The sequence below is a fragment of the Chanodichthys erythropterus genome, chromosome 24 (assembly GCF_024489055.1).
Source record: "Chanodichthys erythropterus isolate Z2021 chromosome 24, ASM2448905v1, whole genome shotgun sequence".
In the NCBI taxonomy this organism is placed as follows: domain Eukaryota; kingdom Metazoa; phylum Chordata; class Actinopteri; order Cypriniformes; family Xenocyprididae; genus Chanodichthys; species Chanodichthys erythropterus.
Window position 1 is genome coordinate 3736484 of NC_090244.1, and position 12383 is coordinate 3748866.

At 39.9% G+C, this 12383-nt stretch overlaps 2 protein-coding genes across 2 annotated transcripts; both read left to right on the forward strand.

The window, feature by feature from the left end:
* The first annotated feature begins 48 nt into the window (after positions 1-48).
* On the forward strand, positions 49-7232 carry prnprs3 (prion protein, related sequence 3). Its single transcript, XM_067379185.1, has 2 exons — positions 49-165; positions 3997-7232. The coding sequence occupies exon 2, from the start codon at positions 3999-4001 to the stop codon at positions 5688-5690; it is 1692 nt and encodes a 563-aa protein (XP_067235286.1). The 5' UTR covers positions 49-165; positions 3997-3998; the 3' UTR covers positions 5691-7232.
* Positions 7233-9068: 1836 nt separating this feature from the next.
* On the forward strand, positions 9069-12028 carry LOC137015587 (melanocortin receptor 4-like). The gene is made up of 3 exons (XM_067380636.1): positions 9069-9182; positions 10713-11599; positions 11974-12028. The coding sequence occupies exons 1-3, from the start codon at positions 9069-9071 to the stop codon at positions 12026-12028; spliced, it is 1056 nt and encodes a 351-aa protein (XP_067236737.1).
* The last annotated feature ends 355 nt before the right edge of the window (positions 12029-12383 follow it).

Consider the following 12383-nt stretch of genomic DNA (forward strand, 5'->3'; position numbering starts at 1 on the left):
TGTCAGAGGAAAGATTACGGCCAATACGCATGCGCAGACGGCAGCCCTCACTGATCTCGTGAGCGCGCACAGCAGTGGAAAGTTTCATCGTCACGAACGGCGTCGCGCATCCAAGGGAAAACGAACGATCCTCCAGGACAGCGCTACGCTCAAATCAACACTAAGGTACGTTTGCGATTAAAACACGTTTTATTATTAGAGTAAACAGAGTTGTTGTGTTATGATTGCTCACTGGTTTATTGTAGCTGCTCGTTTTGCTTTATAATAACAGGTGCAGTTGACGGTCACACGCCTAGTATAGGTCCGCTATTTAAAGCATTTGAGAATTTCAGCGCGACCAGAGGCCTGGTTTTGTTTACATTTATTATATATGGGCAAATAGACACATATTTACATATTATATTAGATACATTCCTCACCCATGAACAATTAAATAATATGTTACATAAAAGAAAAATAAAATGAACTGCGTGTTGTTATTTGTGATATTATATTAGGTGATAATTTAGTTTGATATTGTCTGATATATCATATATGAGTATTTAGATGGATTTTGTACAACGCATCCTGATGTAAAGCCATATGTGTCAGAAATGGCCTCCGAACAACGAGACACAAACACACACCCGTAGAGATACACACACTGACACACACTGACACACAATCCCGTTCATTTCTGTCAGGCAGGTACTAAGATACTCAAAAGAGCGTGATGGGTTTGTCGTAGATTGATAATTGAAATGGTGACGTGACGTCATACATTTGTTGAAATAAATCAAAGCACTATCTATATATGGCAAGTCACGTTTTTTTTTTTACTCCAGTGACTATTTGTGTACAAACAGAAACTATAACATCCTTACTCCAAGAAAATATCCAAACCTAACATTTCCACTGTTATTGCTCTGAAAAAAAAAAAAAAAAAACACAAATGTTGACCCTATTCATGTCAAACTGTCAATGGGCAAAGGAAATGTGTGTGTATGTATATATACATATAAAGGCAACAAAATTTCAAATAATTGTTTTGACCAAAAGATAATAAATACTATATATTTCTAACATTTAAAAAACAAAGAACAACAACAGCAACAACAAAAAACAACTTGCCCCACCCTAACATTTATGGAAAATGCCCTTGTAAGGTCCTACATTTTCCTTCAAGTCCTTCATTATGTCTGTGTGTGTGTGTGTGTGTGTGTGTGTGTGTGTGTGTGTGTGTGTGTGTGTGTGTGTGTGGTTAATGTGTTGATTTGCTACCCTACAACTATTAAAAAATGTGATTATGCTGGTATTTTTGTTTGGAAACTACAAAAATTAACCTATTTTGAGATAATTTGGAAAATGAATCTTTGCCAAAGAAAACAAGCTTATAGTTACTGAGATTTAGTCCCAGTAGCCTCGATCTCTGTTAGATGCTGCTACATTGACACCAGTGTCCATATCTTAATATCATTTTCAATGTTAATCAGGAAAGGTTTGTGTAGCTCAATGGGGAAAATATAATTTTTAAAAGTTTCTTTACTTACTTCAATAAATGTAAAAGAATAATAATTGTCTGTCATTGTGGGCCATCCAGCTGTCATTTACCTACTGCAGATTCTAAAGCTTTAAATAGTGTCATACATGCATACATTCCTTGCTGTTTAGTGAGTGTGTTTACAAGTACTACAAGATGTTGATAGCCATCGTAGGAACAAGTTTGAAATTGCCATTTTAGATGCCATTTGAAAGCAGAATAAAAACTTAACCCAATCGTCAATATAGCATTTTTGTCAGAAATAAAGTTAGGTCCTAAGCATTGTTGTTAGGGGTTAAACGGATCACAAAACTCTGATTGTACAGATCAGATCAGCAAGAACAAAATATTTTGGGGGTGAGGGTAACATTTCTTTCCATTTATTATTAAGCCCACTTTCAGTACTCCGATACCACAGCAAAAACTACTAGCCTAAATAATAAAGTTCAAACATTATTAAAGGCAAGTAAACAGTCAGTAAAAATGAGAACAAACACGAATTACAAGCATAGATAAATACAATATAGTCTAACAAAGTTACAAATAAAGTAAGGTCTAACTGTAATATTTATTTCAGGTACAGAAATGTATGTTTACTGTATAAATTTAAGTAAGGAATAATTGACTACTTGACTAATTGAATACTACGGTTACCACAACTCAAGACACTGTTCTGATGTTGTATTTCAAGACATTTGTCAGGTTTTTGGGTAACACTTTATTTTACAGTGTCATTGTTACAAATGTTACATGTATAGTAATAACAGTAAATTATGCACAATTACATGCAACTAACCCTAAACCAAAACCCTAATCTTACCCCTATAATAAGTACATGTAGTTACTTAATATTCCTCAGTACCTAAATGTATAATTACACTGTAACAAAGACACCTTAAAATAAAGTGTAACTGTTTTTTGTCCTTAAAACACTCTAGTGTGTGGGACTAATTTCTTATGCATCTCATCCCAAGCATCCGTTGCTAATTCCAAAACATCATTTCAGAACTAGTAACAGAGGCTTGAGCCTTCATAGCAGAATAATACCGTCAAAACAGTTATTAACGCAGTTGAGAGAGAGAGAGAGAATAAGCATATGTGAATTAGCCTACCTGAGTCTGTGCGCCTCTGGCAGAGGTGTCTCTACTAATAGCGAAACTACAAGTTTATCTACTTCAAGAACCATAGTTATTACCTCGCTGGTGAGAAATGTCTTGTATCTTTTAAGTTGCTAAACTATTTTACTGATTAATTCGTCAGAGCAGCACTGACAAAACATTTCTATGCGAGTGTGTGTCCGTACTATACAGTACGTGTGTACGTTTGAAATAGAGAGAGCAAGAGAGAGTATGCGCTTTTTTAGGACACAATAAAACATATCTTGTGGGAAAAAAGTGAGATGGAACTGCAATGCAGTCAAGACCTGCCTAGAGCTACTTTAGCCGTACGCTTCCCTGGAAATAATTGCACACCTTAGAACATTTGTCAACCAGTCAGATTCAATCATCCAACAGCCCCATAGTATAATATAGATCAGGGCTATTCAACTGGCGGCCCGCCAATCATCTTCATCCGACCTGAGGGCACCCCAACCTCCCTCCTCCTCTTTTCCTGGTGGTACGGCTTAATTTGGTTAGATACATGGCCGCAGTGGCGCCTGCAGCTGTGCGGCTATATACGCACTGTTCATACCATGCACGCACCTTTATTCCCAGTCCTGGATACCATTATTAAACAGCATCGCGACATCCAGTGAGAAGTGTTTCAGTTCGACACACACCTCTCAGATACAAACCGCAAATGACTCGATGATCAAACTAGTTTTAAATGAACCAGCCTCAATAGCCCAACAATACTGATTAGGAAAACAGGAGAAACGTGCCATGAATGAAGTCTTTTTGAGAAGACTTTTAAATCCCAAAATCACCACCCAAAGAAACATTTACCATGAATGAACTGTAGTAATTTACCATGGTTTGTAGAAATGTGGAATATTTATATTGAATACTATGTGTTATGAGTACTGAATAAAATTTTCTTTTGCCTCTTCTAGCGCTGGAATGTTTTAAAATCTATTGAATGTGTAAACTAGCAAGACAAAACGCGTGCAGATGCTAAACTTTCAGTCTATTGCGGTTAAACTTGAAATTAATCTGCAAATCACATGCATGCCAAACCGTGCATCATGGTCTGTACAGATCACGGGTCAACAATGATCCGCTTAACCCCTAATTGTTGTTACAACTATGTATGCAAATATGTATAGTCTGTTCAATGAAGACCTTGTTTCTGTTGTTCACATTCTCTCTTCTTTCTGTTATTGACCCTGTGTCAGGTGCAACTTAAATATTAATTCAATTATCAGACAATTAAATTTAATCAGTCATGTGTGTAAATGACACATGTAAATGTAAGTGACAGACCAAAACATTTGTAAATGACTCTTTTCATTAAATCTCCCTCTCTTTTTTCCACAGACATGGGTCGCCTAACAGTACTGTTTCTCTGCCTGGCACTTATGGTGTCAGTTTTGGCCAAGCGAGGTGGGGGTGGGGGCGGTAGAGGCGGGGGCGGATTTGGCTGGGGCAAATCTGGTGGAAGCTCAAACAAAGGTGGAAGCAGCACAGGAAGCAAAGGTGGCAGCAGCACAGGAAGCAAAGGTGGCAGCAGCAGCAGTAAAGGCACATCACATGGGACACACTCGGCCCCTGGAAACTATCCTCGCCAACCTCAAGTTCCAAACCAGAATCCACCCCCCTATCCCGGAACTGGAGGTGGGTACCCTAACCAGGGCAGATATCCACCAGCAGGCTCTAACCCAGGTCAAGGATACCCTAACCAAGGTAGATACCCAGCCCAAGGTGGAAATCCTGCCCAACCTGGCTACCCAGCGCAAGGTGGCTACCCAGCGCAAGGTGGCTACCCAGCGCAAGGTGGTTATCCAGCGCAAGGTGGTTATCCAGCGCAAGGTGGTTATCCACAAGGCAACTACCCAGGGCGTAGTGGTTACCCAGGACAGGCTGGTTACCCAGCACAAGGTGGCTACCCAGGGGGAGGATCATATCCCAACAGGTATCCTGGACAAGCCGGAGGAAACCCCTATCCAGCTGGAGGCTCTTATCCAGGTTATCCAGTCCGAGGTGGTTCCAGCCCTAACCAGTTTGGTGGAGGTGTTGCAGGTGCAGGAGCAGGAGGATATCCAGGAGCGGCACAGTATCCTTACTGGAACCCCAACAACAAAATCATGAGCCCAGGCTATGGGGGCAATTACGGTGGCTATGGGCAAGGTGGCAGATCACCTTTTGCCCAGTCAGTGCAGAGCATGGGTATGGCCCCTTCTACCAATTCAAGAGGATTTGGCAAGCAGGCAATTATGGCTGCCGGAGTAGGGGCAGTGGCCGGTATGGCTCTGGGATATGGCCTCGGAAGTTTCCCTCGTCCGCGTTTCAATTTCCACAATCCACAGGAGGAATACTACTACAATAACTACATGTACAAACGTTATGGCCAAACTCCCCCCGACAGTAATGTGAATGGGAACACGAACGTGAATGGGAACACAAACTCCCAAGGCGGCAAGCCAGGTGATGCAGGATCGACCTCTGGGGGAAAAGGAAATGTTAACCCTTATGACATCTTCCAGAATCCTCCACCGCAGTCCTATGATAACTTCATGGACAAGTGTATGAAGAGGACTGACTTGTTTCGAGAGAAACCGGAAGGAAGATCAAGGAGATCCACTGACCTCTTTGAGGTTCAAGCAGCAGAAGTGGGAGATAATCCTAGCAGTGCTCCAGAAAACACCACAAGCAACAACAGCACTGCTGACAAAGCCAGTACAGATGCCTCTTCATTTATAACATCAAACCCACCCGAAACACCTCAAAAGCAGACCCAGGAAAGAGAAGCAGAAGCCAATGATGAGGATGATGACACTGTTAGCGTTATGGAGATCGGCTATCCTGCACTTATTGAGCAAATGAAAGCACGACGTTGTGTTGAGCTGTACATGGCCTATGCGGAACATCATGCAGAAAAACAGGTGCAGGAACGCAGTATGGATGCTAAAAACAACAGCAGTAGTGGTGATTTACCTAGACCCCTTGGCCATGGAGGCATGCTACTCTTTACTAGCATTCTGTCTCTTATTTTAAGTTCCCTGTTACACTGACATTCTACAAAAGGATAAACCCCATGAAGCCATTGAGTCAAACTGAGAAATGGAGCATTCGCACCTATCACATGTAATCTGAGGAATTTATCTCGGGTGTTTTAGAGAGGCAAAGTATTCTCTAAGGACAACTTGAAGATTCGACAGAAAGTACTTTCACGTCTGACAATGACTCCTGTATAGTTACTCTGCTAAATTGCAACATGAGTCGCCTAACAATTTGATATGAGCCTACATTTCAAAGCAGTTTCCAAAAGTTTAAAACATTTTTCTACACCGTTCACCTTCCATCACTGCCACCTTCTTGCATGTGGTTTGGTGAACACTAATTTCTCTTCCAAAACAGCATACTGCATGAACCCTTTATAATCTCCAGTTTAAACATTGTGCACGGCATTGGCATTTGACTCGTTGTTTTCTGCTAGCAACAACTATTACAACAAACCATGATTATTTTTATGACATGAAATGGTGGCTTCCAGTTCTGTCCTTATGATGGCACTCCTACTTGCGTAGTTGAAAAATTTGTTTTGTAGTGTTTATTTTTGATTGTTTAGACTGTTAACTTAGGGATTAACTTTCTACTGATGTATGTATTTATTTTAAGTTATTAATATGAACATTTAAATGTTTTTTTTTAATTCCTCCACTGTTGGTTTTGTTATTTTTACTTCTCTGGAGCTGTTCATACAGAGCATGCCTTTGCATTTTACTCCATTGTTTTTCTATATAAACATGCACTGCACAAATGTCTTTAAACATTGAATCTTTCTTTTGCAGTTAAAACATATGATCACTGTGTTTTTAGATCACTGTCTCAAGCTGAAAGTTGTTAAACTTTTTTTTTTTAATGCATCCCCAGACTGTGTTTCTTTCATTCCACTTTCCCAGTGTCTGCATTTTGCATTTTAAATGCAAAAACACTTTGTGTGAATGGCTCCTTACTGAATGTTTATATAATCATAACTGTTTCAACTAGATATGTACGATAATATCCCTGCGTGTCAGTTTCATTCATATCATATGTACTATGACAGAAACACTCATGCAGATCATCTCCACTGCTCACTGAGATGAAACAGAATTTTATATATAAAGTTGGATCTTTATCAGTAGCTTGGTGCTGTTGTTTCTCTGAACATTACTGCTGAACATTCAAGTAGATTATCTTGGCACTTGCATTTACAGTATCTGGAGCAGGGGTTCCCAACCATGTTCCTGGAGGCCCCCCCCCACATTTTAAATCTTTCCTTTGTCTGACACCCATTTCAGGTCTTGGAGCCTCTACTAATGAGCTGATGACCTGAATCAGGCGTGTTTGACAAAGGAGACATGCAAAATGTCCAGTGTTGAAAGTGGCTCCAGGAATATGGTTGGGAACCCCTGATCAAAAGGGACTGTGGCAACCACTAGAGGTCCAGCAGAAGGCAATGTTTAATGCCTTATTGTTACTCAGCTGCATATATACTGTTATGCTTTTGAGATGTTGTGAATGTTGAAAATGTGTATAATGTTACCATCACTGGGAATAAAGTGATTAAATGCACCTTAATTGTGTGTCTGCCTGTTTCCATTTGATATTTTTAGAAAAAGTCATCTAATAAGAGTCTAATACAGAGGTCTCCAAACTCGCTCATGGAGGGCCGCTGCCCTGCAGAGTTTAGCTCCAACACAAGTTTATTGTATGCCTAGTGAAACCTTGATTAGCTGGTTCAGGTGTGTTTAATTGGGGTTGGGGCTAACCTTTGCAGGACAGTGGCCCTCCAGGACCAAGTTTGGAGACCTCTGGTTATAAGCTCTCAACCTTGAAACCCTGAACATCTAAGCTGCAAGTAAAAGATTGTTAAACATAACCCACTTAGAATGAGGCTAAACATAGCTTTAACATTTAATTTGGCCTAGTGTTTGTTAATGTTTTGTTTACAGACACCACTTGATGTCCAATATAGAATCTGGTCCCTGAAGCAAGATCAGTTGAGAATTAAATGCCCATTATAGTTGTTCAGTGTGTTGTGATAGTTGCTCTTGGAGGAGTCCTTTTGTTGTTGTTTTTCCCCCTTGATATCTGCTCAAGTGTACCTGATTTCCTCATGTTGACATATGCATCCATTCATAAAGAGACAGGCTAACTAATTAACAGCTTAATTGTACCCATAGTGGAAAACCATGAGCCCTATGTGATTATAAGTCTATTTTGAGTGACAAAATCCAAATGCAGGACTAATTGTGCCAAAACATGCCAAGGCCTTTCAGAACCATTTAGCTTCACTTCTGTGTTTTGGAATACAAGTTAACCCTCGGGAAGAAGACATTACTCCAACAGAGGATCACAGGAGATGAAAATCCCCAGTTTGGCGATCATTACTGTGGTTAATCAGGCAGATTCACACATACACAGATATAGATCACAATATGTTTTTATTAATGATGCAATTTGAGATCAGACAAACAATTTAGGAACATTTTGACAGGCTTTTCCTTCTGCGAAATGCCATTGAGATGATTGCTCAGAGGGGGTCAAAGTGCATTTTGAGTTAGTGTGCCGAACTGGATATAGATGGAGACATGCCGTCTCAGCAAAGAAGGTAGCAATGCAATACAAAATCACATGCCAAAAAGAAGACACTGGCAGTGATATAAAACAAAATTATGTTTTATCAACAAAGTTCAGGAGTAGTGCGTTCAGATAATTAACACAGGAGGAGCAAGTTCACTTAACTCAATTAGCGAGATAAGAGGTATATACATACTAGTGGTACAGACAGTATATATACTATTGGTACAGACTTCGGTATACAAGTTGGTAATGAAATTTGAAAAATGTGATAATACCAGCATTCCCCCATAGCATTTTGATTCTTAAACACCTCTGATTTTCCATTGTGTTCACACGCTCAACAGATATGTCTCTGATTGGCTACAATGATCAACGCTTCAAAAACTTATTGTAAATAGACATCTTTGACGCTATTCACAGAGTGCTTACACAGATACATATGGCAGCATTTTAAAGCAGGCGTCTATTAGCGGATCCCTAATATATCCGCTGATAGATGGATCTGCTGATAGATGGATCTGCTGATAGAGGCCTGCTTTCAAACTTGACTCCCATAATCAACTTGATTAATTCACTTTAATCTTTAGAACGATGCATTGTAGAGCAGTTTGCTTCTGCATTTGGTGAAGTAGCATCTCAGCAAATGCAATCATCGTATGCGCTCCATCCAGTGGCTCCTATAGCAGTGTTTCTCAACCCTGTTCCTGGAGGCACACCAGCAATGAACATTTTGGATGTCTCTTTTATCTTACCCAAATATTTTAGGTCTTTGAGTCTCTACTAATGAGATGATGAGTTGAATCAGGTGTGTTTGATTAGGAATGTGTAGTGTTGGTGTGCTTCCAGGAACAAGGTTGGGAAACACTAGCCAAATTAGAGTCTGCATCCTTCGAAGGTCACAGACTTCAAAGGCCATGCCTTCAAAGAGTGTGAAGGTGGGACCAAGCGGACCGATGGTCTAGCCTATGGAGGATTGTTCTTGTCGCCTAGCAACTGTGACAGCTGCCATTGGCAGTAATGTTTGTACTTGGCTTTTTTGAAAGTTATATTAAACTGTCTGAAAACAAAACAGGGTTCACAACCTGTCAAAATATGCTCACCTTGGTCTATTATGTACATAATAAAGAGTATATAAACTATATAAAATCACAAGATGTCAACATCTGAACTGCTTTAAAGTTTTTTTTACATTTCTATCATTAGATATTTATGGAAGCTTGTTTCCAACACTGAATAAAAAATAGAAAAGTTAATTGCGACTTTTTATCTCCCGCAATTCTGAGAAAGGTTTTTTTTTTTTTTTTCATTCAGTGTTGGAAACAAGCTTCCATATATATTTGAGTGATCTGAAACCTAATACTTAAAAGGGTAATCCAGCAATTTCTCAAATAATTCTGTCATTGCCATCGCGCAATGAGTTCTGGGGTATTTTAGGCCGCAAACGGGGTCCATCTGTTGTATCCACTATTGCCCGGGAAACTAAGGACCCATTTCGAGGACGCATTTGAAGGAGGCTTCGAATTGGGACAGCCTTCGTCACACACCGCTGTTACACAATCAGCCTTCGAATGCAGCCTCTGAAGGATGTAACCTCTAAAGTCAAAGAGCAAGGGTTGCAAATCACCTTAGAGCAACCTCTGGAAGGCCTTCCTGCTGACTTCAGTTCCATCCCTTTTCCAACGCACCTTTAAAGTAATCCTTAGCATTTTTATTAGCTGGTAGCTGTTGTTTGGCTACCCCTGTTCTAAGCTGTGTCCCAATTTAGAGGCTGCATCCTTCAAAAGCTGATTATGTCACTGCAGCATGAGGAAGGCTGTCCCGATTTAAAGTCTCCTTCAAATGTGGCCTCAAAATGTGTCATTTGTGGCCTTTGAAGTCCGATTCCTTCAAAGGATGCAGCCTATGAATTGGGATGCAGCTCTAGAGTGATTAGAAGCATTTAGGTTCAGATGACTGGCTCAAAACAAAACAGCAGAACAGAGCAAAGACGGTGTAGGCCTATACATTTTGCATACTTCAAATTGCATACTTCTAGGGAAAGCAGTAGCAATTGTAAAACTCTTGCAAGAATTTTTGCTGCTATCAACGTTAGGTTTAGTATTGCTGCTCAACACCAACTAAACACACTATATAAATGTTGTGTATGAATCACATTTTTGACTGTGCAAGGCCATCTGATCTCTTTCAGAGAGAATTGAAAGGTTTTAGATTTGAGAAAACCACCAAAGTGCAATTTAGATGCAGTTCATTCAGTTGTTATCCTCTGATTCTTTTGCTCCGATTAACATTTTAAAATAGAATCTCATTAGCATGTTGTTTTGATGATCATCACAATCTGTCCCACTAGAGACCTAGTAAGACCAGACTAGTGAGATTTTTTAAAAGCATGCACTCATGTGCGCCCTCAATCATTTGTCTACATGTCAGCAATGGCTCTGTTCTTTCTCTTATAACTGTATTTGCAGATACTCTCACTCATGAATATTTCTCAGAGTAGTGCGGGTCTTGGCACCGTGCTGCCTCTTACTAGTTTCGAGAACGTTCTTTTGTTTCTCTTCAATGTAATCCTCGCCACCGCCATCATTTTCCTCAACGTGTCCGTGTTTCTGTCCATCGTGATGAACAGATCCCTGCGCAGCGAGAACCGCTTCATGTACATGCTCAGCACGTGTCTCAGTGACATCTGCTCGGGCGTCTCGTATTATTATGTTGGAGTTCTGGATGTACGCGATTATTTTGGATCACCGACAGGCACTTTCTATATCGTTCCCACTTTTCTGGGTCTGTCCTATATGGCGATTCTGGCCGCGCAGGCGGACCGTTACCACGCGGTCTCAGCGCCTTTCAAATACTCGCAGCGCATGACCCGAAACAGAACCCTGCTGGTGATTCTGGCCTACTGGCTTTATGCTTTTTCGATTGTGGCTGTTAATAACTTGGTGACTACGGGGATCGCTTGGCAAGTGATGGGCCTGGGTACTTTTGTGTCGAACCTTTTCACCGTCATTATCATGATTGGTTTGAACGTCAGGCTGTTTTTCATTGCCAAATTTCAGCTAGAGCGCGAACCGCCAAGCGCGGAACGGGACAACAAGCGCGCGTCCATTTACCTCATCATAATAGTGGCTGTATGTTTTTTGATCGCATGGTTGCCCATTTTTCTTCATGTTATTGCGTGTAATTTCGCGGGGTTCCCCTGCTATACGTCCAGAAATGAGGGTTCAGACCCGCTCCGCATTCTGCCACGGGTAAATGCAGTTCTGACTCCCTTATTGTATATCAGGGGCTGTTCTGCACTAAGGAGCACCCTACTAAGTAAAGTCTGGCGAACACAATGCTGCAAGAGGAAAAGGTAAACTCTCCAAATGTACTACTCTCTCATGCATACAGTGGTGAAATACTAGTCTCAATGTAATTTATCACACCATCTCTGATACATTATTTAATCAACTCACACATTAAAGATTGTTCTCTTTTAATTCAAAAACAAAAATATAATTATGTCCCATCTTTTTTTATTATTTTAAGTATGTTGCTATTTTATATATTAACTCCAATAGAAGATAGCCTACTAGGCTGAACTTTTTGGTTCCACCATTTTAAGTAGTCTAAATATTAAGTATTATGTTTATAATATTTATAAATATAATATTTACAAAGAGGGGCAAAATAGACAGGACAAAGGACAATGATTATCAGTTGCACTTACTTTTCACTTTTTTTCAGTGTGAACCCTCTGTCAGTGGTGAAGAAGAATGAAGCGGTCAACTTCAAGATGTAATCTTAGCTTATAGGCAAGAAAAGAAAAGAGTTTAAAAGATCAAGTGCCACCTGAAAATCTCACTTTACATTTGCTTCTGGCTGTTATCTTGTTTCTGAAATCATAATAAAGTCATATTTTTATTATCACAAGATATCACCAATATCACTGGCAGGGGTGTGGGTGCATTATGGAAAACTTGAAATTGTTAATATCTTTATCAATATTCCTTGAGTATTTTTACGCCTCCTTCACATGGCTTTAATATGCAATATTCAGCATGAGATAGAAATAAAAAAAATTATTTTACATACCTCTTTGCTAGATTTAATAGTCTGAAAAATTTAACTCTTACTGCTATCAGAATAATTTATCA

Coding starts and splice junctions, on each gene's coding strand:
- prnprs3 (XM_067379185.1), top strand. CDS start 3,999: ATGGGTCGCCTAACAGTACTGTTTCTCTGCCTGGCACTTATGGTGTCA.
- LOC137015587 (XM_067380636.1), top strand. CDS start 9,069: ATGTGTAGTGTTGGTGTGCTTCCAGGAACAAGGTTGGGAAACACTAGC. Junction 9,183..10,712: donor TGCCTTCAAAGAGTGTGAAG/GTGGGACCAAGC, acceptor CTGTATTTGCAG/ATACTCTCACTCATGAATAT. Junction 11,600..11,973: donor CAATGCTGCAAGAGGAAAAG/GTAAACTCTCCA, acceptor ACTTTTTTTCAG/TGTGAACCCTCTGTCAGTGG.